The 26869-nt window shown below is 37.4% G+C and overlaps 1 protein-coding gene across 3 annotated transcripts; it reads left to right on the top strand.

The window, feature by feature from the left end:
- The first annotated feature begins 751 nt into the window (after positions 1 to 751).
- Positions 752 to 24505, top strand: TNFSF13B (TNF superfamily member 13b). 3 transcript variants are annotated; one of them, XM_032100163.1, is made up of 7 exons: positions 752 to 3576; positions 12189 to 12367; positions 12451 to 12556; positions 20427 to 20483; positions 20825 to 20937; positions 21035 to 21185; positions 22861 to 24505. In XM_032100163.1, exons 1-7 carry the CDS (start codon positions 3492 to 3494, stop codon positions 22971 to 22973), a joined length of 804 nt encoding a protein of 267 aa, XP_031956054.1. In that variant the 5' UTR covers positions 752 to 3491; the 3' UTR covers positions 22974 to 24505. The 3 variants fall into 3 exon arrangements, with proteins under 3 accessions (XP_031956054.1, XP_031956053.1, XP_031956052.1); XM_032100162.1 differs by having other exon boundaries at positions 3530 to 3576; positions 11955 to 12367; XM_032100161.1 differs by lacking the exon at positions 752 to 3576 and adding an exon at positions 5937 to 6958 and having other exon boundaries at positions 11955 to 12367.
- Positions 24506 to 26869: the final 2364 nt, after the last annotated feature.

The following is a 26869-nucleotide window of genomic DNA, read 5'->3' on the forward strand; positions in this document are numbered from 1 at the left end:
GTATGTGCCTAACATCATGACTTCAGGATTTTACCCAGGCAATTTTTCCATAGAAAATAGAAGTAACTTTCAAAAAGAGATCAGTGCAATCTAAGCTCCTTTCTGCCTCAGGCTCTCCTCAGTAATGTACAGGCAAACTATTTGTTATTATTAGTCTGCTTGTGCATTTGAGGTGGTGTTTCTCAAGGCAAAATGAGTGGTCATACAAGGTAAAAGTAGGTTTTTGTGTTCAGACTTCTACTGGTGTAGTTAAATGTTTGTGCCCTTTATTTATACCTCCTAAAGAAACAAATTCAAATAATTACTAGTGATCACATGATTAGAGATTAATGTGTACAGTTGTTACAGTAAGGATAATGAAAATGAGCAGAAGCCCTAGGTGGCCATATCCTCGAGGGTAGGAAGGCTCTGCAGATACTGACTGACTGGAGCAATGAGCCAAGGCCAGCTGCATGAGGTTCAGCAAGGCCCAAGGCCGGGTCCTGCACTTGGGTCACAACAACCCCATGCAGTGCTACAGGCTGGGGGAAGAGTGGCTTGAGAGCTGGTCAGCAGAAAAGAGACTTGGAGGTGCTGGTCAACAGCCAGCTGGATGTAAGCCAGCAGTATGTCCAAGTGGCCAAGAAGGCCAATGGCATTTTGGCCTGTATCTGCAATAGTGTGGCCAGCAGGACCAGGGCAGTGATTGTCCCCCTATATGTGGCACTGGTGAGGCCACATCTCAAATCCTGTGCTCAGTTCTGGGCCCCTCACTACAATAAAGATATTGGGGTGCTGGAGTGAGTCCAGAGATGGGCAGTGGAGCTGGGAAGGGTCTGGAGCACAAGTCCTGTGAGGAGCAGCTGAGGGATCTGGTGGTGTTTAGTCTGAAGAAAAGGTGGCTCAGGGGAGACCTTATCACTCTCTACAACCACTTGAAAGGAGGCTGTAGCAAAGTGAGGGTTGGCCTCTTCTGCCATGTTTCAAGTGCAAGGATGAGAGGAAATGGTCTTGCATCAAGGAAGGTTCAAATTAGATATTATAAAACAAATTTCACTGAAGGAGTGGTTAGGCATTGGACTAAGTTGCCCAGGGAGGTAGTGGGATCACCATCTCTGGAATCGTTCAAGAGACATCTGGATGTGGCAGTTGGGGATTTGGCTTAGGGGTGATTATGGTGGTGTTAGGTTGATGATTATACTAGATGACCTTGAAGGTCTCTTCCAGCCTTGATGACTCTGTGATCAAAGTTGTGCTGTTAGCTCAGTCTCTAATGGCATTTGGGAGCTGTTCAAATCTCTTCTGCAGGTTTAATTTCTCATCCGCTGCAGCTGAGTTTGCCTCTTCTAAATATTTTTTTTTTTTTTTAACGGAAAGAACAAATTGGAAAATCATCTACACAATCTGTAAAGTTGCCCTTTGGATTCAAAATTTTAAATAAACTTTCCTGCCATGTTGTCCTGATTCAGAAAAGCATCTCAGCACACACTTAAAATCTGTTTCCTGAGGGACAGTCATATTTTAAGCTTGTGCTTAAGTTTTCTGGTTGAATAAAACTGCTTTCCTGAACTGGTGCCTTAATGATTATGCCTCCTAATGGAATTATAGTTCTTACATACACATGGGTAGTAGTTGTCAGCAGTTTGTAGATAGGATGATACATCTTTTCATACATGTCTTTTTTTCTTTATTTTAAATCTTTAAATAAACATATACATACCAGAAGTTGCTTCTTTCTCTGGTAAGTATCTTTTGTGATCCTATTATTAAGGTTTTCTTAGAGTTGTTTGAAAAAACTATACATCGTTGTGGATCTATAGACATAAAAACATAGAGCATAGTTTTGAATCTGAGTGAAACCAAAACTATCTTTTCAGGCTTACAGTGGTGGTATTTTTTTTTTTTTTTTTTTCTTTTGGTGAGGGGGGCACATGGGCAAGGTATGTTGGAGAAGTTTGGCTGGGGGTTGGGAGATGAGGCAGTGTTTGTATAGCAGAAAGGAGTTGATAGACATACTACTGCTTTTCCCTGATGTATTCTACAGTGAGATGTGAGCTGCTTGCATAGATTGTTTCATCTACTTTACATTGCTTTAGAATAGAGGTGGAGGGAGAGAAGGAAAATTAGCAGTCAAATACTGCTTTTCTAAAAATCAGCTGATAAAGCCAAAAGAATAGATTAATTGTTGGAGACAGAATGAAGAGAAAGTAATTGTTTCAGAAGTTGTCATATCTTGCCGCTAAATACCATTGGGGGTGAGTTTCACAAAGCATCAATTTCTAAAGTAACATGGCATTTAACCCCACTTTCCACCAATCAAAACAAAACTCTGAACCCCAGAATACCCCTAGTATTCTGCGGTACTTGCATACAAATGAAGTATTCCTATTTGAGCACACAGTTGCTAGGACAAAGTCAAATGTGTGGTGTTAGATTATGGCAATCTGAAACTCTTCAAAGTGGGCTGTATCTAAACATTACTTTCATTATCAAGCCATATATTTTCACTATATTGTCTGCAGGACATAAATATGAAACTTTGATTTTGCAGGTACTGGGTATGAGTTGACGCAATTGTCATACATGCATCCTTTACACTTAGGTAGTTTCTTCCACCTTCCACATCTGCACAGTTTTACTTCTCCCTTAATGGATTGGCCACATACACTTGTGAATGAATAGTTATCCATGCTGTTTTTCATTGCATTGGTTATGAGATCCACTGAAGGAAAATAGGAGGGAAGTGATTTTTTATGCAAATATTCCACTGCTCTGCATACAGTTCTTTAAGGGAGGGAGGGTGGAGGGGGCAGAAACCTCTTCTGACAAGTCAAGACTTGTTTTTATTTTATGGACTGTGTGGTGGAAACCACAGTTATCTGCTGCTAAAAACTGAACTGCAAGCAACATAGTAATAATAACTTTAAATTGCCAAAAGGTGTGTTATGATACGGTTGCATTTGTTTTATTTAATACCATTATATGTTTTCCCATAACAGTTATCCATTTGTGTATAGATGTTTCCCAAGTATTTGTCCTGTACTTACAAATTTCTAGTTTGGGAAGGAGTTCTTTTCACAGGTTTGTAAGAAAGCCTCTTAGTTAATATGTTCGTTAAAGGAATTTTCTCTTTTTGTAAGAGGAAATTTAAGTTAAAAAAAACAAAACTAAAAACAAAGTTCCAGGAGAGGGGGGTCAGGAGTTGAACAGCTGTAGCAGTAGAGTTCCTTGTAAGGAAGCATAAGACCTTGTGTGTGCACACATGTGTATGGTTTTAATTAGTGGAAATACTTGAGGCTTCCTACTAACCCAAGTTTACATTCCCAGGATTTGTTTCTGAACTGTGAAATGCAGAGAGGTAAGCTGTGCTTTCTTCTGGAGAAACATTAACTGGTTTAGCAGCCCTCATGTCCATTTCTCAGGTAAAATTAGAAATAGAGCACAAATGCATTTGGTAGGCTATGGACAATCTCTCAGCTGAAGGGCAGAAGGATTAACTATTTATACAAAATATGCATATCAGCATCTCTAAGCTAATAATTTGGGTCACGTTGGATGTTCACAGTGAAGAATGCAAGACTGAATTGAGAGTCCAAGGTATGGTCTTTTCTGTTAGCAAAAAGATGCAGATGTACCTCCATTTGTATTTCATAATTCAATTATTGGAAAATACATTTTTATTTTTGTTAATGACAGGTGATTTTGCTAGGGGCACTCCTGCCAAATATTAAATCAGTGCCTCTTGCATGTAGTGGGATCAGCCTGATGTATCCCATTAGGTATAATTTGCAATGCCATCCTGCTTGTATAATTTAGAGTAGAACCCCGCAGAAGTGTAAATAGAGATAGCATATTGAAGTTCTAAATAACACTTGTGTTTTGAATTCAGAAACAGTCACTGATTATGAGATGCAAGCTTTTTATTTGATTTTTCTTTAATATATAGTTAAGGCAAAATTGTCTTATAAAGTATTCTTAAGTTTTGTAGACAAAGCATAAATGTTATTGTATATGTGCTAATTGTGGCAAAGTTTTACATTATCATTCTAGTTGGTTTTTACAATAAAGTTAATTTTACAAAAAACACTTTTCTATTTTTATGTACTGACATATGCAATAAATTGATACATTAAAAGTGCTGTTAATGTCTTGTTCTAGTTTGTGGTCTGTCTTCCGCATCTGTGAAGGGGTAGTTTTGTTTGCATGGTAACAGATCAACCCCAAGGTATTGTTTTCAGTCACTTACTAAAGCCAGAGCACATGGGCTAGACATCTGCATTGTTAGATGTGCCATTTGTGGAAAGCTATTACAGCAGAGGAAAAAGCATATTACAAATATATTTCTAAGCTTTGTCATGTATCCTTACTTTCAAGAAGTGTTAGTAAAACTGGTATGTGGTAGCTTTCCATCACTTTCTAACACATTTTGCATTTCAAAATTTCTGTTGTCTGGGGATCTGAGAGATGGTCTAAATATTATGTCCATTAGGAAGTATTTTGAAGTGTTTCTGACTAGTTTTACCACCTATGCTGGCAATATTTGAAATGTCAATTTTAAATCCTATAATGCCACTCAGATTTATAGTTAATTCATGTAGCCGGAGTGGGATACTCAGTCTGAAGAAATTTCTACTTTCTTACAGAGAAATGCATTACTAAGCTTATATCACCTCTGCTCCCATTCGGCATGGTTAATATGAAATACCCAGAAAATAAGGGCTTACTGCTGTCTTTTCTAAGGCTTCAAAATGTGTGTCCTCTCCTGAATTACTGCAAGGCTTACAGTTCATTTTTAACCCAGTACCTAGGAAACGGGGCTGTGGGTATGGGGTATATGTGTGGTACATTTGGACACTGTTCAAGATACCTATTAATTTGGAATGAAAAAAAAATTAAAAAGGTACTTCTAATTTTTGTAAAGAAGGAAATGACTGTACAGGAACAAGTCCAGATTGGGTACTTCATCTGAATACTGAATGAGAAGCAGGTTGCTGTCTTGTGAATTATATCACTAAAACTTACTTGTACTGTGCTATTCTGGAGAACCTAAGTCTTGCATTTGCTTTTTCCTACTTGAAAATTGATAAGCAGCTGGGCTACAAAGTGCAACATAAACTGTGTCCTGGAATGTCTCATGATGTTATATTCATTTGCTTAGTAGACACGCATAGGCCTTCATATCAGGCAAAACACCATATTTGAAATTTTGTCTGAATTTGCAAGTACTGATTAAATCATAGTAAACATTCATGAGGGCATATGAACATCTAAACTAAAATTGGAGCAGCCCTGCCGAGAAGGAGTTGGGGGTGTGCTGGTGGATGAGAGGCTGGAAATGGCCTGGCAATGCGAGTTTGCACCCCAGAAAGCCAAACATGTCCTGGGTTGCATCCAAAGCAGCATGGCCAGCAGGGCAAGGGAGGGGATTCTGCTCCTCTACTCTGCTCTGGTGAGACCCCACCTGCAGTGCTGCATCCAGCTCTTGATTCTTCAGCACAGGAAGGACGTTAAGGTGTTGGAGGGAGTCTAGAGGAGGGTCATCAAACTTAATAGAGGGATGGAGCACCTCTTCTATGAGAAAAAGCTAAGAGAATTGGGCTTGTCCAGCCTGGAAAAGAAAAGGCTTTGGGGTGACCTAATTGCATCTTTACAGTACCTGAGGGAGGATATAAGACAGATGGAGAGGCTTCTTACAAAGTCATGTAGTGACAGCACAAGAGGGAAAGGCTTAAAATTGAAAGACAGTAGGTATAGATTAGATATTTGGAGGGAGTTCTTTGCTGTGAAGGTGGTGAGGCACTGGAAAGGTTGCCCAGAGAAGTTGTGGATGCCTCATCCCTGGATGTGTTCAAGGCCAGGCTGGATGAAGCTCTCAGCAACTTAATCTAGTAGAAGATGCCCATACCTACAAAAGGGGTGTTGGAACAAGGTCCCTTCCAACACAGGCCATTCTATGACTCTATGAAATGAAACCTAGACCAAAGGCTTGCTGTCTGTTAAAAAGGTTAAAAAGACAAGGTAGATAAGGTTTTGAGAAAATGCTGAACCATTGTCTAAGCAAAAATTATTTGCTGCAAAGATATTGAACATGCCTGAGCTTTAAATCTCTTGTTGGAACCTATTCAGGGTCTTCATTTTAGACTTTGTACGGAGTTCTGTCTCTGTAAGTAGATAAGGAAGGTACACTGATTATTTTCTGGATTTGTTTTGAAAACATTGATGTGACTAATTTGTTATGCTTCAGCTTGGATGGGGGTAGAGTAACACTTGTAAGGCTTGGAAAAACAGCAGTTTTTCTTTCTCTGAAAGGCAGTGCAGCTTAAGAGCAGGCTTGGTTTTATTGGTATTAAAGAACATGGTTTCACTCCCAACTGGAGATACGTACTTAATAATCTGAAGCAATGAGCTGAATACTGCAAAGCTGCAAGGTGGCTGACAGAAATGTACGTATGTTCATGTACCAAGTTCAGAGAGATGTTGCCGCTAGCTTTGACAAGTAACTAAGGAACGGATTGTGCTGCTTGAAGTCAGATAGAAAGGAAGTTCTACAGCTGGTTTGAATTACACTTAACGTCTGGTATGGGCTAATTATTTACAAAAATTCAACGGGAAAGGTCAGGCAGAGAACCCTTTCCTGCCTGTCCTCCAGGATTCAGGGACAGTGTAGCAATTACATACGGCTACGAAGAAATAACATTATGATTTGAAAATACTTGAATCCTTGTCCTGTGCTCTCTCTTGAAGGTCTCCAGACTGTAGCAGCAGCAGAGCGGCCACTCCCACATGAAGGGCCAGGGCTCCGTGTTTATTTTGTTACCATACAAATGCATTTTTAGCCCATCTGTGCAAAATCTCTTAAGTTGCATAGTGTCAAAGAGGTGGAGAAATGCAGTTCTCCATGTTGCTGGGTAGCAAAGCCAGTGGGACTGTAAGAGAAGTGGGCTTCAGCTGTATGACAGAGCTCCTTTTTCCCTGAGCAGTAAGAAGCAATTGCTGTAACATCATGGGGGGGGAGGGGGTGAAGGGGAGAAGGCTGGCATTTAGCTGCTGTCGTATATAAATCCTGGGTTGTCTTTTTATATTTTGTATGTTTTTAAAATTATTTTCTAGCTGGCTCTGCTGCATACTTTGAAAGGCACCTATAATAATTGCTTTTCCTTTGTGTCACTTCCTTTTCTCTTCGAAAGCACTGTAATAACCATATAAAAAGTGACAATGGCTGCAAGTGAGCTGTAGGTTTACTTTGTATAGTATGCATTTGGACCCAAATTGTCTAGATATCTAGAGAAATAAAATATTGCAAGGAATAAATCGAGGATGGCATATCTAAAATATGCAGAGACATTTGTATTATCCTCGGCAGTTTTGAGGCAAAGAGAAAAGATTACCCTTTTCGCTTCAGAAAAATCTCATAGAATTTTTTGTTTTCCTTTTAATAAGGTAATTTAACAAATAAGGCTTTAACTGTTTGTATAACACATCCTTTACTTGCAAGGTATTCAACAGCTTACAGAAGTTAAAATAATAAGATGTAAGTTATACAGCCACAGGAGTGGAGTATACAGAAATGACTACTTTTTGGATCCATTTGTGAGGCAGAACTTGCCAGGATTTGTTACCGTATAAGTTTTGGTTAATGGCTGAAAGAGCTAATTAAGTGTTCTTGAAGGGAATGTCTGCTGTTTCAGAGGGATATCTGTGAATATTCTTAGTACAGATTTCTTTAATAGCAGAAAACTATAATACAGGATTTATTCTGATCTCTTCCAAAATAGTACTCCTATTTTGTCCATCTTCAGAAAGGACTGGAAATTAAATGGAAAATTTCAGAATGGAACCTTTGCTTTTTCTCTGCTCCTCTATCTGTTCTGCACTGTCTTGTGTGGTAAGGCAAGATATCATGGTCTCTTTCTTGTAATAACCACAGGGACCATTTTGTGGCTGCTTCAGAAGTATGTGAAGCTGGACCCTTGCCACTGGAGACATACTTTTAGTGTGGCCTTCGACACACTTGCCTGGATCTCTGGGTTGCAGCATCTGCACAAACTCCTTTTTAAAAACAGAACACTGGCTTTTAAGCAAACTTTCATGTTCATGGGTTTTTACCCAAGCCTTCACAGTCATATCAACTGCTTCTCTTTTGCACATTAAACTTCATTATGGGTTTTTCCTCCCCCACAAAGAAGATGCTTTTGTGGTTAAAGAACATAACTGGATTTCAGGAAATCAAGAATTCAGTTTCTGGTTCAACCACAAATTTCCTGTATGACTGGTTACTATCTCTGCCTTGGTTCCCTACAGATGTAATGTTGATTTTTTTATAAGTTTTCAGGTTAGCAGGACCTATCTTGATAATTTCATCTGATAGTCTGCATAATGGAAATGAAAAAAGTAATTGCTTGCATAAAATTACAGGGCTTGTTTCTGCTGTAACATCTTGGAAATTTTAACAAGCCTTAATTTTGTTCAGGAACTCATTTTCCTGTGTTTTCATGAAACAGTCTCACCTTTAAGAGTCTTCAGTAGTAATGTGTTGCATTTTGGTTTTCATTTATTATTTTGAATTTTACCTAAAATGTTTGCCCTTTTCCCTGGAAGTAAAAGACTTGGTTAAGTAGAATTCTTTGACTAGCCAAGGCATTTCTTTATAGTTTTCCTCAGCTAAATTAAAGAGGTTTTTTTGGTCAGTTAATCTGAGTGTTCACCATAGCTCATCCTTTGGGTTAAGGAGACACTATGGTGTATGCACAGATCATGTACTGTGCATGCAAAAAGACCATATTTTCAGGACACCTTTTCTATGAGCGCTTATTCTTATTTGCTTGCAGAGTTAGATGCCCAGGGCTAGGTTTCTGCGGTTTAATGCAGTGACATTTTCTTTTGTAGAAATAGTTTGAAAAATGCTGCTTTGAACTGGTCCTGAGGCAGCCCCTAGGGTTTTTCTGCCCACATGTGTCTTGAGTCAAAAATTGTTGATGTGGTACAAATGTTTGCAAAAGGATTTTCAGGAAGGCTGTCCAGTAGAAGCAGGCTGCTAACCAAAAACTGAATACCCTTTCTGAGATTAGTTCTCTAGGTCTCTTGTATTCATTCTGGATTTTTGACCTTTTTCACTGTTCAGTTTTGTCAGTCTTAGCTATATGCAAATAGGTTTGCCAATATAAAAGCATGATGCTGTTTTCTCCTAGCATATATATCCAAATAGTATACCTCTGTTTCAACAAGAATATTGCACTGAGAGCTTGCAGCTGAAGTCATCACCTTCCCATGTCTCCTAATGGGAGGCTGATCCGAGCACTCCTTGGTCCTCTTTAGTCACACCTTGGTTTAAAACACAGTAGCAACAGCATGTGCTAATCTTACTGACTTTGCTTTAAGCAGGCTAAGGACTACTTTGCAGCTCTGCCAACAAGAGGAATCATAAGGAGAGTATGTTATGAGAAGACATAGTGGCAAGCATTGAGGCATCGTCTCCTCAGGTTCTAGGCTCTGCAACTAGCATGGGGTTTTTTGTTTGGTGTGGGGTTTTTTGGGGGGGGTTTTGGGGTTTTTTTAAAGTAATTTTTGTGATTTAATTTAATGCAATTAGCAATCTGCAATTAACTGAAGCTCCATTTGATTATATTAGAAGTTGTTCAACCAAGTCTATTTCTAGGTAACTCATGCTCGTTTTCATGATTGACGTCTTACTGTCATTATTTATTGTTCCCATTTTTGTCATCACAGAAGTTGTCTGAAGTTGTATTTTCTTCTAAACCACATAACTGCTTATAAATCTACAGAACAACACAAGGTTGCCAACAGAGAGATCCCTTTGATGCTCAGCTACAAATGCCTATTGAATTTAACAATTTCCCATCTGTGGGCTGTTGTGATTTTCCTCATCTCCCCTTTGAAATTCTCATTGATCAGAATGATAAGCAAGACAGAGCCAGATGTCTTACAGAAGTCCTCTATGTCACCACAATTATTTTGTCAGCCCAAATAATGACCCCATTTAAAGAGGCTGTGGAGGCTGGGAGCAGCCTATTTTCTCTAGAAGTGGCTAGAGCACTGCTATTTATACACTGATCTGTTATTTTCTGATACATTAATGACTGCAGAGACCTCACTGGCCAATAGTTTCTTGGTATTCCTGGATAGCTAGTTATAACTTCCATTCTCTCACTCGGTTTCATTTTCTAAAATAGCACTTCTTTTCCAACTGTCACATTATTTTTTATTTTTGGAGCAGTCAGTACTAGGCTGGTAATGCTCAGATGTCTAGAGACACTTGAAGGCATGTCTGCTTAGTTCTAATAATTGCTTATTCTGTTAAAAAACCCCTACATTAGTTCGCATTAAATTTACTTCAAAATGCAGCCCCATTTACAGCTTAACTTAGCCTTGAAAATAGGAGCAGAAATGGTATGGGTATTCTGGTTTTTCCACCCCACACCAATTTCTGTATAATTTCTGACAGCATGTATGGGGCTTCTGGATACAAGCTAAGATACATGGTGTATTTGTTTCCTTTGCATTTGGGAACAGATTTACTTGTCTGTGCAGGATGGTGTGGTTGCAGGAGGTGACAAAATAAGGAAAAGAGTGCCTTGCATCACAACGGAAGATGATAAAGCTTATAATCACACTAAATTTCTTGTAGCCTTAAACAGAAGAGGAAGAGGCTACGAAAGTTGTTACTCTATTGTTGTTCCTTCTTCCTTCTCCTTCCCAACAGAAAGAACTTGATCTGAACTACTCTGATAGGTGTTGTCCTCAGGATTTATTACACAGTATTTGGACTGACCTGTAAAAGTTTTCTCTTTTGCAAAGATAAAGTTTACTTGCATGGTAAGAGGGGTTAACCTGTTGATTTTAGCCATAATGGTGATACTGTTTATCTTTTTTCTTCTGTCCCAGACCACTGGAGCTTTGAACAAAGTGGTAAAAGTTGAATTTTGTGTGAGAATAAAAAAATATATGAACGTGTGTGGAATATCTAGGTAGCCTTACTGTTGCAAAGAAAGGAATTCCTAATATAGGGTTTTAAGATGAAAGGACTTACAAAATCTTAAAAGATGAACTTAAACCAGACACTCAGGATTCACCTGAGTGTTGGCAGCATGCATGTTGAAAGTTTTGCGTCATGTTTAATTTTTAAATTCACTAAATAATTATTTGCCCTTTCTCCTTGTTCTTATTTCCCCTCTCTTACTCTTTTCAATCCCCTAGTTTTTACCTCTTCTAGTTCCCCCTGCCAAATTTCTTCTCCCTGCTTCTTTGTGTTCCTTTTTGCATAAATGAAGGTTCTTGAATTCTTTAGAGAGACTGTATTTATTAGAAAAGTTTAATAAAATGTCATCCCTTTTCAAGTTAGTTTGATGAACTGAACTGCAGAATTTGCAACTTCATACAGTTGAGAAACCCATAATTTGTGACTCATACCTGGGAATATTTTTCACTTTTGTTTTCAGGAAAGGACAAAAAACTTATTTTGAATAATTTGTCTCCTCTGTATGCATATTGGCACTTTAGATATGAATATAAATGTGTTAATATAGATGATATAATGTATATACAGAGTACATCTATATGCCTTCACACACACAGAGGCACATGCCTGCCATACGTGTATGTCTTTTAAGGAGCACTGGATGAAATGCTGCCAGGAAACTTTACATGGTTTCTGCACTTCTAGATAAGGCTCGAAATTACTGGTGGTTCTGGCTGTGCCAAAATTTAAAGATTATGGGAAATGGCTATAGCAAGCTGCCACATAAATAACTAGTGGAAAGTGAAAGGAGGAAGGTAGATTGAACAAGTAGCTTGTGAGAAAGTATTCATTTCCAAAATGCAGCACAGAGAGGTGAAAACAAAGGGAAGACAGAATCTTAGACGCTCACTCTGTACATTAAGTTTAATGGTGCTATCAACGGCTTCATATGACAGGAAATGATCTGGGCGTTTTGTTCACTTATTCTGGATGCCCTTAGTTTCAGAGAGCAACTGGTAACATGGATTGCACCTCGGAAGGGGACAGCTGAACTCTCCCTCTGGCTTTAGTAAGGAAAGAGCAGCGATGAAATCCGTGGACTGTGTGCACGTCATCCAACAGAAGGATACCGCCTCCTCTCCCTCTGCCCTCCCTGGTGCTGTTTCAGGCGCCACGGGACTTTTTTCTGTCACATTCCCGTGGCTTGCAATGCTCCTGTCCTCTTGTCTTGCAGCAGTGTCTCTTTACCATGTTATCATCCTGAAAATAGAACTAGAAGCTCTGCGCAGCGAGCTGATCTACAGCGTCCAGGCACGGTCTCCGCTAGACCAGCCACTCGTGTCCCCCGATGAAAATAAAGCAGGTACCCCTGTTTCTTCCTTCCTGCAAGTGTCTGCAGCTGACGCCAGGCAGGTAAGCTGGAGGGGTGGGTTTTGACTCGCAGGGCATGGGCAAATGTGGGGCTGCTTTCACTGACTGTTGCTTCTACTTGATAGGAGAGCAGGCTTGCTGGTACTGGTCCGGTTGAGAGCTTCCAAAAGGAAATCTGGAACGGGAGTAGAAACAGGGGCAGGCGGTCTGCTGCCAACACAGAAGAAAAAGGTAAATACCAGCTGATGAAGTGGGTTGGGATGCCGCAGTTGGATCCTGTCTAGAGAAAAGCAGGAGTGTTTGATTCATGTTTTCTTTCTCCTGTCAGTTTATCCATGCTCCCAGAGCCCATTCTGGTTTTCAAAATTATTGGTGGATGAATAGTGTTAACCATGGGCATATTCTCTTAAAGGATAGAATATTGAATCACAGAGTGTTTTGGCTTTGAAGGGACCTTTAAAAGGCCATGTAGTCTAATGGTCCTGCAATGAGTAGGGACATACTGTTTAAGGTACCAGATATATTATGCTATCTGCAGGTTGAACTTTGAATGTTGTATCTCAAATCTGCATGAAGCGTTAGAGTTGAAAAAGGCAACTTCAAATCATTCAGATTTTCAATTGTTCAATTCTCTCTGATAATAGTAGGGAGGGAAATCTATTAATAAAAATGCCAATTCATTTTTCTGGGAAACAGAAAAGAGAGAAGTAATGAGAACTTTAGGGAAATAGGAGCTTTCAAGGAGAAAGGCTGGCTTGTACCTGGCAAAAGAGGCAGACTACAAGGAATTCAGAAGTTTAGCATCATTTCTACATTAAAACAACCTATCAATAAATAGTAAAATTAATAAAGGAATTCCTATCCAGTAAGAATTTTTTTTTTTTTTTTGTCATGGTTCTCCTTTTTAAAAAGTTCTGCAAAGAACACTGACGACTGTGCTCCATAAAAGGTCTCCAATGTATATTATAGTGTTGACATAATAATGGGATATATTTGTTTCCTTTGGGGATAAAATACCTGCATTTCTTTCTTTTTCCAAACACAGTGGGGCCTTATAAGATGAAACACAGAATTTTATTATACCAGTTTGCGCACATACTCTAATTGCACTGAGTAACTAAAAATATTCCTGAGCTGCTAAATCAGTTCACTCTTCCTATGTATACTTTTATATTATTTTAACTGATATCTTAAACTATTTAGAGAACTTGAAATGGAGTAAATTATTGGTAAAGACTAGATGAAGCTTTGCTTAAAATGTGTTTCTCACTGGGCAACTAACATGAAATGTATTTCACTTGAGCTTCAAGTAAGCTAAATGAAATTTAAGTTCTAGAGTATAATCACTCTACTTACTCCCAATATTCAAAAAAACTCCATTAATTTAGGACATCACCTAAAATCCACAGGTTTATATGGGATTTATTCTATTTCATTAGTAGTCTTTGATTCAGGATCTTGGCTAAGAAAGATTTCGCAAACAGGACTGAGGTCATGATTGCTTAAATTGTACTTCTTGTAGCCTGTTTCCTATCACGGGAACCACAGAGTTCCCCTGCCCTCCCCACCCTAGGAACTCCCAAATAAAAACAAGTGATCTAAAGTACAAAATTCAAAAAATAAGGAGATGTCTTTTCTTTAAATGAATGTTAGAGCATCAATACTCTGCAAGCAATCCAGTTTCCTTGACAATAGCTTTCATCTTTAGCCTTATTGCTCTTTGAGGTGAGCAGTGTTTGGGGCTCCTCAGCTGTGCTTCAGTGTAGACTTTAGATTCTTCTCATCATGTAGCCACCTCTGATTATACCTCTAACACTAAAATTTCAATTAAGCTACTTATTTCTGTAAACATTTTTTAAGGTATAGCTGTCTTTAAAGTTGTTTAGGATGGATGACAACACAGAATATGAACATGCATTTTAAAGGAAAAAACTATATCAGTTGACCTGTTACAAAAATGTTTTCTAACATGAACCTCATATTTTTATATATAAAAAAGAAAAAAAAGTAAATTGCAAATCTTGCATTTATATAAAAAGTTGTTAGAATTAGCTTTCTGCCTGCAAAAAAATTACAAAAAAATTAGCTTTTCAGAGTTCAGTAAGATACTATATTTTCGCAGATCAGATTTCACTGATGACCATGAACCTACTAGTTAAAGTTAGATTTTGTTTTAGCAGGGTGAGTTAAATAGGAGAACATGGTGTTGTTCATGGTGCTGAATCCAGTCTACTACTTGGTCATGTACACAGAATTACAGGCCCTGCATTTTGATCTTTTGACATCCATATCTGGGTACCAGAATCCCATCAGCCTCCAAACTGTCCTGCAGATGTGTGGCACTCAATCTGTTATAATGGCAAATAAATTAGAATATTGAGTGAGGTGCCTGTTCTTGTCCTACTTCTGTTTGCTTCAGCAAGGTCTCAAAGTAGAGTCTGATTTCATGATTATTTGTTGACCCATCATTTTACTTTTATATGGATCGATTCCTTAGAAAGTTAATATTTGAAAACATCACTGATATATAATTGCTTCTCTTGTGCTTCAACAGAGAGCAGAAGTAAAATATAGAACTATTATTTTTTTTTATAAATAAAGTTATTGTTCAGTTCTGGGGTTTTTAGATTTTAATTGCTAAATTCCAGGAATGGATACCCCATCACTCTTTTTTTAGACTCAGCGCAGCCTTTCTTGAACATACTGAATTTCCATTTTAATGCACACAAGTGGCCACAAATTAGCATTTTGATTAAAGGACAACTGAATGGAAGTGGATTTAACACAATGTTGTTTCTTATTTTATGGGGTATGCATTTGTCTGTGCTGATGCATAAGACTATTAGTCATCAGTAGTTGCACGTTTTGTGTCTTGTGAAAATTCCCAGCTTGGGTAGGTTGAAGAGAAGTGTTTCAAGCATCAATTCCAAATAAAGCTGCACAGCTAGCAGTCAGAACCAGAGTTCTTGATACAATGAGTAGGAGGTAACGGCTGATTTTGAAACGTACGCTTCTGGCAAATGTCAGATCAGGACACATAACAACAGATACACTTTTTCTTTTTATCTTTCTCTCTATAAATTTTGTGTGTGGAGGAAAACTGGTCCACAACAAAAGACTTCTCCTGAATTTTATACTCTATTCATAATTATTGATTGTGTTGCCTGTGTGTTTCTCTCTAAGCTGCACGTGCACTTGAGCCCAGGAATAAGATTTATGTACCGTTGTCTAAGCCAATGTACAAACATCAAATTTCATTTTCACACTCCCTCAGTGCCTCATTCTGATGATTATTGTGGGATTCTGATTCCCATGGCCAAGGGAGGTGAGAATCAGGTCTTCTGAAAACTCAAATGCAGGTGACCTGCTGGGATCAGATTGGAGTCCCCATGGACTACATTTACTTTGTTGTATTGAGGTTGCCCAACTCCTTGCATGTATGTAGGAGCTTCTATGTAATTCCACAAATCAGTGAGGCAGGGTAACCTGGCATGTTACTTGGCAATTGTTTTTTTTTACTAGCAATTCTCAAGTTCCACTCCAGTATCATTTGTGTCCATGGGAAATAACTATTGCCTTCCAACAATGGTGTGAGAATTTTGCCATCCCTCTTGATAAAATTGCTGTACTGGAAAATGCATTTGTTGGTTGGAAGTATTTTGACTCTGTATGTTGTTGCTTTAGATATCTGAGACAGAGGGATAGCAAGAAGTTTTACAAGTGGTACTTGACTTTAGTGATCTTTGAATTGAGACGCAAGCTTTTGTTACTAACTTAAACAAATGCCACATATAAAATTCCCTTACCAAATATTCACAATACTCCATATTTTATTGTTTGAAGAGGTCAAATATAAAATAAAAATTCAAATCAAATTAAAAAGAAAAAAGAAAGGACTACTTCTTGAAAATATATGTTATCCTGATTTGTTTCTGCTGACAACAGCCTAATTCAAAAGGAAATAGACCCTTCTATGCAAAAGGATAGAAAATTACTTAATGCAATGCCTGCAATTTCACATGAAGAATTTCACTGAATGGATGAGTGAATAAATCAGTGCTGTGCATTATGCAGAACACTGCACAATCAAAAATACACCAAATAGGCTCTAATTTTTAAAACCAACATTCTGCTTTAGACTTCATAATAGAAATCTGAATTCCTAGTAAACAATTCCCTTGTTTTTCTGATTGTAACATGTTACTGGCAATTCTATGAAGGTCAAAATAATGCTACCAATTCTTTGAAGATATTTATTAGATCTTAGTCATACCTGCAAGGTATGATCAAGGCCTTTTAATGCAGGGACTGATTGAATCCATAATTAATGCCATATAAAGACATCTCTATTAAAAAGCACCAAATTAACCAGTTGTCCTGGTTTCTGCTGTGATAGACTTCATGAACACCAGTTTATAAAAATGGACAAGCAAAAACTAGAAAAAGATCTCTTGTCATGAGAAATCAAGAAGTTAAGGGAAGAAGAACTACAAATGGTTCAAGAAAATGCTTGTCCCTTACAAATTAAATTGTCTAGTGTTTAAATGTGCTTTGGGAATCCTACAGAGAACAGATCTAGATTAAAAAGGAACCTAAATAAGCAGGTCTGAGGGTTTTTTTTCAAGGTCAGGGTTTTTCCTAGGTTTTATTTCAGCAAAAATTGGCACAGATGTCTCAGGCCTCAGATATCAAAACTTTAAATTTTATACATAAGCTCACATATAGTAAACTTGAAATTTTGTTTGGATGGATCATTAAGTGAGATCGCAAAATACTAAAATTATTATGCAATTTAGATAATAACAAAACTTGCATGTGAGGGAAAATTTTATTTTACCAATACAAGGTCTTAAGTCATGGAGATATGCAGAAAGCTGGATTGCTGCCCTGCAGCAAAAGCTAGTAAGTTTTTTTAAATTGTGACTACATTGCTCAACCAGTAGAGAACACATCACTTCGTGTGCCGGCTGTGGTTTATAAAGGCGTCTGGACTGACTAACTTCTTCAGAATTGGGTCTTCTGTTCATGGAATAAGACAGACTCTGAAATGAACTTCTGCCAACCCACAGCCTGCAGAGTAATTAAAATCAGCAGAAAAAAAGAATGTACGTCAAAGCAAAGCTATTATTTAAAGTCAAAAGAGGGTGGGGAACGCTTTAACATTCTAGATACACTTTTATACAGCTAGATCTCATGGTGATACTCAGTCTAGATATTTTTACACATTTTCAAGATGTATTTTATTAATCCTGTATTCTGCTTTCATTATTAATTATTCAAAAAGCCTTTGGACTACAAAGATGTTGCTCAAGTTTGTTTTATACTAGGCTGAAAGATTCAGGTAGAGCTTTTGATTTATTCTTCACAGTACCAATAGCAACTATTCAATGTGTATTTTGATATACATATATTCTTCGTATTGTATTTAAGGTAAGATTAGGGTACTTCTTGGAATAGAATTGGAAGCATTTCTTAACAACGTTAACTTTTTACTGAAAACTTCTGTTAATTCACTCAAAAAATGTGCTTTGTATGTCCATTTCTCCTTAATAGTAGTAGTGTTTACTTGGAATTTGTTTCAATGAATTACTTAATTTTAGGCATGTAAGTAGTTCCACTGAAGTCAAAGTGAAGTACTTGTATATACTGGAAATAGTTATGGGTCAGCTTTGGATTCAGAACATATTTTTGAAGCATGATGTTGTTCAGTCCCTCAAGCACTTTTTTAGATATTGTTTGTCTTTTGTAGCTTTAGGCAAAATGGCCACTATGCTAGTTTCTGTCTCCTTATTGTCATGAAGGACACTATTGCATCCATTTTTTTCAAAAACAAGCTTACTATATTCTGTGGAGGTTTATTCCTATCTGCATGTATTAAAAGAAAAGAGACAGAATTTTTTTTTAGAGATTAAGTGTAGACCTGATGTCTATAGAATAGAGTTAGCATGTGTTTTAAAAAGATGGAGTTGATCTCAGACTGTTCTGATCTTGCAGATTTTAATTACTGTGAGCAGTTCTCAGCAATGCTGACTAGTATTTCAGTGCTGCAACCAGCTGAAACAGAAATTCAGACTGGCAAGGTGAGAATTAGGATAGTTTCAAAAATGCCCACCAAGTTTGCCGAGCAGTTTTAACAAGAGTTGCTAAAGTAGCCATAAGTTTTAGTGCTTGTAGACACTACTCACTGGTACCCAGCTGGATAGCAGCTGGTTAGTGGGAATCATCACAAATCCTCTCACTGGGTTAGTGGAAAATCCAGTGGCCATACTAGTCGGTTCTTTTAAAAGCAGGAATTAAAATTTTGATTTAGCTTACTGAAATACTAGGGAATCAGCAAATTCCATTCACTAGGAAGGCATTTTGTCCCAAAGAAGAATTAATGTCTTGTGAAGTTAATTGACTGATGTGCTGTGTTGTACATCTCCACAAAATCCCATTTTAATTTTATTTAGAAGTTTATTTTCCAGAAAAGTGTTTTGCTCACAAGTGTGATAGAAAAATGTCTGAATTATAATACCTTTTTAAATTTTTGGTTGGCTTGGGTGTTTTTATTCCTTACCAGAAGGCAGATAATTCAGATGCCTTTAAATTCTTGGCTTGAAAAAAATCTGTAGACTGTAGCACGTTACTGATGTGTATTGATAGGACTCAAGGACACATTTCAGTGTGGGAGACAGGAGTTTGGATGATAGCATTTCTATTAACATAACTAGGGCTTGCAGGCTGTGATCATTCTGGCACTGGAGCATTCCCAGATGTGCACTTGAATCCTTGTGCGCTGCCAGCTGGCATGGCTGAGTGCTGGTGAACAACCAGCCTTCTTCTGCTGTTTTCAAGAAGGACCCCTTAAAAAGGAAACTTAGAGTCTGCTTTCCACCCACATCCTCTCACTACCTGCTGTGCAGCAAGAGGTTTGTGCTACTGGACACTTGGTTGCTCATGTGGGTACCACTGGCAGACATAGAAACAGGATCCCACAGATCCATGGCACTACCCATTATAGCCAAATCCGTGTGGCCAAATCTGACCCACAGCCTTCTTGGCTGAAAAGTGATAAACAAAATGGAGCAATCCATGGCAGAATTTTCTTCTCTTGACTCTTAGTAAATTCATTTGGTCTCTGTCAAGTGCAGTAAATGTTACTATTCAGTTTTCCATCCTTCAAAGTAGCATGAGAACCAGATGTTTTGATTAAAATCTGCTCCAGGCAAATGCAGCTATTCTTTTTTCCTTTTATCCTATTGCCTGACACTTATGCTTAGCAGGATTTTTTATAAGATCTTCGTTTCACTTGCAAATCTGTATTTTAACATTCTTCAGTATTTTTCTCTGAACAAGCGCCTAATTTCTCATTAGTGTCACCAGTCTACAGTTTTGAGCAACACATTTTGACAGATACTAAGCTATCTGTTATGTGTGCATTAATTTGCTAGGAGTCATCTCTCTATTTTCCCTCTTAGTCTCAATATAGGTTGACTGAGTGTACATATCTGTAGTGGCTGATGGAGCCCTCTTTAACTAAAAACCCAAACTATGCTAAACCATGACAGTATCTGAAAACATATTGAAAGTACATATATATGGATTTTGAGAATTTATTATGAAAGTACCATATAACCAGTATATATGACTAATATTTTATAGCACTATAACTGGAAAGTCATTTCTCTAAATAATATGGCAAACACAGAAAATCTGCTATCTATCATAGCTGGCAGGGTTGGGGCTTTTTTCAAGCTTTTGCTTAGAAAATTAACAAGGCTAATTGACCTGATGATTTCTAGCTCATTTGACTTACTGCTACATAATTTTATTAGGACCAGATATTAAAAGAAGCGGGTGTTACTTGTGCTGCTACCTGAGGCCTCCCACTTAGCTGCATGATCTCTGAAAGTCATCTAGCATGTGTTGTGACAGGAATTTTTGTTTTGCACACTTGAGTAAGATCTGTGTTAAAACCAATAGGTTCTGTTTTAAAATAAGTGGTGAGACTAAGAGATTTCTTTTGTGTCCTTTTTTTTTCTTAAAGTAGTTTCATAAGTTTACTCTATTCTATTACTCACTTATGTTTCTTTGATTTCAAAATGCTTTCACTTTGCAGTGCTGCAGGCCTGCTTGCAACTGATTGCTGACAGCAAAAGTGATATCCAACAGAAAGGTAAGAATATGTGCCATGATTTATAGTTAACTATTCCATGGGATAACTGTTTCAAAAAAATTTCCTAACTTCTAAGCAGTAGAAGTTTTGACTGAGTTTTGACAACAAACTTAAAAATTAAAAAAACCCCCACCAATAACAAAATAAAACAAAAAACAACAAGGTCCCTGCATCTGGAAGGTCCCTATATCTGGATGTCTCTTGCAAATATCATCTTTTCTGTGGGGAAATCCAGCTAGTAAGACTGGAAGTTTTGTCTAGAAGTCAGCTTTGTTAATTTTTGGCCAGTGAAAAGGAAGAATATAACCTTTCTGATCACCCAAAATTATTTTTTCTTTTAGATGATTCAAGCATTGTCCCTTGGCTCCTGAGCTTTAAACGTGGAACAGCTCTGGAAGAACAAGGAAATAAAATAGTGGTCAAAGAAACGGGTTATTTTTTCATATATGGCCAGGTGAGAAAGCTCAGTTCACTTCAGCATCTGACTTTTGTAAGGATTTTTCAATGCCTCCATACATTAAGTTTGAAGTTTTCACCTCCTCTATCTGTAGGTTTTATATACGGATACAACATTTGCTATGGGACACCTAATACAGAGGAAGAAGGCTCATGTGTTTGGTGATGATCTCAGCTTGGTGACATTGTTTCGCTGCATCCAAAATATGCCACAATCTTATCCAAATAATTCTTGCTATACTGCTGGTAAATATCTGCATTTTCCTTTTGTTTGTTTGCAAATAAACTGTATCAAATGGAATCTCTAGTGTTGGGCAATTGTATTGTAGCAGTCATAAAGAACTAACTGCAAAATTACAGAATACTTTCAGAAGATATGGTTTTATATAAAGTATCAACAGTTGGAGATTATGCATCTAACTTGGTGATCTGAACAATTTTGCTGTCTTGATTGACTCTGTAAAATGGTTAGACATTTTGGTGCTTCCAGTTAGATGCCTGAGGCAGAGGAGTACCTACTGTCCTTATTGAAGAACTCAGTTTTACTTAGGAGTTGAATTCCACATTTAGTTATATTAAATATTATATATATTTATAATATATAAAAATAATATAACAATAGTTATATTAAAGAGCTATATTTTCCTTTGAAATGTCACATATGAATTTTAGCCATCCAATATGTGCAAACCATACTGTGATATTTCTCCTCCTTTTAAAGACTACTGCATTTTTAGTCTTTGTTTAGATGAAAAACAGTTAATTCCTATAAGGTGCTCTTTATGACTGCACAGATTAGAAACACCACAAAAAAGAACAATTAAAATATTTAATGCAAGTCCAGCAGGCTCAATGCTCAATGTATGTGTATATTCCTGCAGTAGTATTTAAGGAGTTGGTGTCAAGGCCTATAAAACCTCATTTATCATCTCTTATCTGTCTGTCACTTCACCTTAATGGTGGATTTGAGGGTTTTCTCTTTGGTTATTTTCCAGCACTCTTTTTTCAATGTGTTATGAAAAAGTGGGCAACACTGAGTGATGGAGTTAACTGTCAGCAATAAATGGCATTAAACAAATGGGATGTGGCAGGAAGCTAATTTTTTTCCAAATAAAATTAAATTCCAACTAACTAACTAACTAGATACTTTGTCCTGGCAATTGAGGCTGTCCAAACATTTCCTTTAATTTTCTGGCCCCTCAGCCTCACATTCTGGCAACATAAACACCTTCAATTTCATGTATACTCTGACTTTACCCTTGTATTACTGTTCCCATTTCTTAACTAGGATCTCTATCTTGCCACTTCATGATTCCTGCTTCCCAAATTCCCACTGTTCTGTTTTCACCTGGAAAAGCAGTTCTGACTGCTCTCTCTCATGCTGTTGAGCATGTGTCACAGCAGATGTTAGATGTGTTCTCAGCTCAGCAGCTGCAGCTTGAAGGCAAGATGCTCTTGGTTATATCAGCTGATGTGTGGCTGGCAGGAAGCACTTTTGTGCTCTGCAGTTGCAGTGGATAAGCTGATTCATTAGGTTGGTAAAGCTCATAAGACCTCCTCCAGAAGTGTGGGAATGGAGTGGTCTAGGGCCAGTAATACTCAATGCTGACTTTGACTGTCTCATCACCATAACATGAGGAACCTGGGTACACCACTGTTAGAAATTTTTGCAGTGTTTGCTTAAGTGAACTGTGTTATGCCGAGTGCAGTGTGGAAATTAAGTCCAGCTTCACAGAAGATGTTAAGTGTCCGCTTTGGATAGGCTGTAAACTCTAAGATTATGCCTTAAGATAAAAGCACTCATCACAAATAACAAGCCATGCTTCCATTTGCAAGATGACACATAATGACTTTTGAATACCATTTATGAAATAGTGTATTTGATATATTAAACTTAAAAATATTCCAAATCTTTTGCCAGGCATTGCAAAATTAGAAGAAGGGGATGAACTTCAACTTACAATACCACGGAGAAGGGCTAAAATATCCTTGGATGGAGACGGTACTTTTTTTGGTGCAGTAAGACTCCTCTGAAGCCTTTCATTTCTGTTATTATGCTTAATGCCATTTTCTTCTCTACCTATGCCTTTGTCAGAAAAAATATTGGATTGTAATAAAGCTTCCAATTCAGCCTCTCCTAATTCATCACAGGCTTCTAAAAATTTTCTTCACTTTAATAAGCAAACCCAAAACAGGAAACATACCAGACATGCTTGTGATATAGCCACCATGTGATTACCAGAAAGCCAATTCATTTTAGACAATGGGAGACTCTAGATAACAACTATAAAGCAATGAGGTTTTGGCTTTGAAAGAATTTGTTGTCCGTATGGTAAATCAAAGAAGGAGTTGACCAAAAATAACAGCATGAGCAGGACTGCAGACTATCGAACTGTTATCCATGATTGAAAAGGAAATCTAAAATAAAAGTGTATCTTAGATTTGCATTCTTTCATCAATAAAGTATTTGATATATAATGTGTGGGGAAGAAACATCAAACAGTAGATTTCTCACCACAAAATGAAATTGTTAGGTGGGTTCTGAGTTTTGGGGTTTTTTTCTTTCCCCAAAAATACTGGGAAAGGAAAAATTCTAAATGTCTGGGATAATGAAAACAAATATACAGAAGAGTAGCCACTGTCTTGCTTCTTCTGTGTGAACAAAAAGTGAATAAATTACTAAAATCTGTTAGCATTTACTAATTAGAATTAATTTTACTGAAAAAAAGGACATGTAAAATGCTTCAACAGCTCAATCTGCAAAGCATTGCTGCTTGTTAAGGAATATGTCTACACTTCTATGTAAACAAGGCTGGCACAGGAAGAAACACAGTGAAATTAGACACAATACCATGAATTGGATTTCTGGCTCCATAATTTCTGCAGTCATATAAAGATGTGTATATATATACAGTATATAAATATATTTGTATATATTTGAAAGTATATACACAGACATATGTCTTGGGCGTTTGGGCATAGAATTTTATCTTCTTTTGAACAGTTTATCTAATGGAAATATTACTTCATACATATTTTTTTTGTATTTCCCTTGCTTCTTGCTATGATCCATTCTATCCAATATAGTAAAAAGAAAAATCCAATAGATCTGGAACCAGCCGTGCAACTAAGAAACACTTGTATCTCAGAGGCTTTTTCTGCAGTTTTGAATATAGTGCTGTTTGACAAAAATATTCAGAGCTGTAGAACAAATAAACAGATGTCCTTTTCCCCTTTCTTTTGTCTGGCCACTTAGTTCAGTAGATAGTATTTATGCCTTTTTTTCCCCCAAATATTGTATGGTCAAAGGAGCTATTGTACTTTTTCCCCTGATCTTAAAGAAGCATTGAAGTGGTATTGGAATAGATAAAAAGTAAAACCCCAAGTAATGAATTGTACTTAATTTGAAAATATTTTTTAGGACCTGAGAATTGTGGTATATAAGCTCACTTAGTAAAGAAAAGATGCTCTGTATATTGTAGTCTCCTTGTCTGTTTTTATGAATTGTGATTTGATTGATTTCTCATGGTGATAGACAATAAATAAAAGAGATTTGGATCTCAGAATTATAGAGCATGGTAAACTAATGAAAAAATTAATTCATCTTCTCTGGGCTTCAAGAACACATTTCAGCAATAAGCATTTGAGTATTGGATTTTTACACTGGGATTTTTATGAAGTTTAACTACAGTTCCAAAATATCTGCAAGTCCTCCCTTTTTTAAAATGTTTTTATTTGTGTGTTGTGGAACTAAAGCTGCAGCTGGTTTTTTGGTGTTTTGTTTTGTTGTTTTTGTTTTTGGTTTTTTTTTGTCTTTTTTATTATTATTGTTATTAAACTTTTATGTGCTGAGTTTGCCAAAAAGGCATTTTAAATCCTATACAGGACCCCTCAGTTTAACCAAGGTTGTGCAACGCTGCATGTAGGTAAAAAAACTGTTAGCATGCAGTGAGTTGTCTGTTATTAGTGACATACATTAATGATGCCCAGAATCTCTAATCAGAAGTTTGTTGATTTTAGCATTGATAGGAAAAAATAAGTTGTTACTGTTGTTTTCCCAGAGACTTGGTGGCTAAACTTGCAAATTTAACTTTTATTGTGTAAGCTTCCCCAGTGGTTTTGGTGGGCTTGTGTGTGCTTAGCTTAAGCCATTTCCCTGGCTGTATTTCTTCCTTCTGCTGCTGAGAAATGTGCAAAGTGCAGAAGTTTGGAAATGGTCTGGGGCATGATTTGGCTTGTCGGAAAACTTTTGTCTTCTGAAAGAAAAAATTTCAAAGGTGTTCCCTTCCTTAGAAGGATGAAACTGAACCTCAGGTTTCTTCACCAAAAACTTGAACCATGTTTCTGTGAACCACAAGAACTCCCACATGTGTGCAGAGTGCAAGTTGACAGACTGTTCAGATATTTCTACTGACAAGTCCGGCAGTTTTGTTGCTGTCAGATTAGCTTTTTACTGGCTTCATGAGAAAACTTGTCTTCTCAAAATTAACCTGCTCCTGCACAAAGTTGAGTTTAACAGATCATTTCCTGATCAAAGCATAAAGAAAAGGAGAATACTTCATCCCTGATCATTCTGCTAACAAGCTGGGGACACAGAAGGTAGCAAAGTGCACCCAGACCACCATCACACCTACGCTTCAGTGAGTGGGAGTTTGTGAAGCATTCTGCATTTAGGAGATGTTATTTAAATAAGTGTGATGGGTAATAATTAGTATCTAGTTGGTTCATACAATATTCTACATTTTTATCAAGGATATCTAGAATTTCAGACAGGTTTCTGCAATTGCAACAAACTGTGTGAATACTCTGGTTCTTTTTCATGCAGTGTTAAGCAGCAGTGTGGGAAACATAAGGGACTTTTTCTTTCCAGTACATTTTCACAGAAAGTGTGAAGTTGTATCATTCTTTCCTTTTTAATAATGTGCAGTTGGCAGATATATAGCTGCTTTGAATGTAATGTATTTAATGTAACTTGTATCTCATCTCTTTTATGTAATGTGCAGTCACACACCCTGCCAACACACAGAGTATATTCATTACATTACATCTGACTGTTCCTCAAATTGCTCAGCATTTGCCATTTTAAGACTTCCATTTCAGTGGTCCCATAGTTTTGCCAAGCTTAAACTGCTGGAGTTGACATTTTCTGTATCTCTGGTTTATGTCTTAGGTTGAATTCTCTTGGATAACTTTAGCCCTCAAATTTCTACACTTTTAAAGATGAGGTTAGGAAAAACGCATTCTTTGGATTTTAACAATTTGGCTACTTTTTCTTCCAAGGTTTAAAGACTTTGCTTTGAAAGAAGAAATGTGTGTAATGTGAGGTTTGCTTTGTTTTAAACAGGGTTTTTGTACTTCCTTCCTCTCTGTTTTCTGGACTCATGCTTTGACAAGGTATATGCTTTTGAAGAATATTTTATGCTTTCTCGTGTTAAGCACATTCTATCTCTATGGGACTTTCAAAAAGAAGAGGAAAATGTTCCCAGCAGTTTTGTGTCTGGATTACATCAGTAAGGTCTAAGCTTGTTTTCAAGATCAGTCCAAACAGCAGTGAGAAGGAAGTTGATGCAAATACAGGGAAGAGGGAAGCTAAATAATTGATGTAGAAAGACTTTCATGGAGTTTTCAGGTTACGTAGATCTCAGCAGTGATGGGGAAAACAAACCAGACTTGGAGCTGGACTGCAGAACTGGAGAGACCCTAGCTAGGATTTGATTGATTGATTTCTAATTCACAAGCTCTCTTATTCATAGCTGACAACTCGTAACTCATGCACCTATGAGCAAATCATAGTTGCTGGGCAGAGCTCTTGTTCTTCCTCCTCTGCCATGGCACAGATGTCCTCTGTGTCACACTATGAAGCCTGAAAGCATCAGCAATCCAACTGCTGTTGCAACCACTTCAAAAACTGCTTGGGTAAGCTGACACCT

The sequence above is a fragment of the Corvus moneduloides genome, chromosome 2, assembly GCF_009650955.1.
Source record: "Corvus moneduloides isolate bCorMon1 chromosome 2, bCorMon1.pri, whole genome shotgun sequence".
Taxonomy (NCBI): Eukaryota; Metazoa; Chordata; class Aves; order Passeriformes; family Corvidae; genus Corvus; species Corvus moneduloides.

Coding starts and splice junctions, on each gene's coding strand:
- TNFSF13B (XM_032100162.1), top strand. CDS start 12,041: ATGAAATCCGTGGACTGTGTGCACGTCATCCAACAGAAGGATACCGCC. Junction 12,557..20,426: donor TGCCAACACAGAAGAAAAAG/GTAAATACCAGC, acceptor TTCACTTTGCAG/TGCTGCAGGCCTGCTTGCAA. Junction 20,484..20,824: donor AAGTGATATCCAACAGAAAG/GTAAGAATATGT, acceptor TTTTTCTTTTAG/ATGATTCAAGCATTGTCCCT.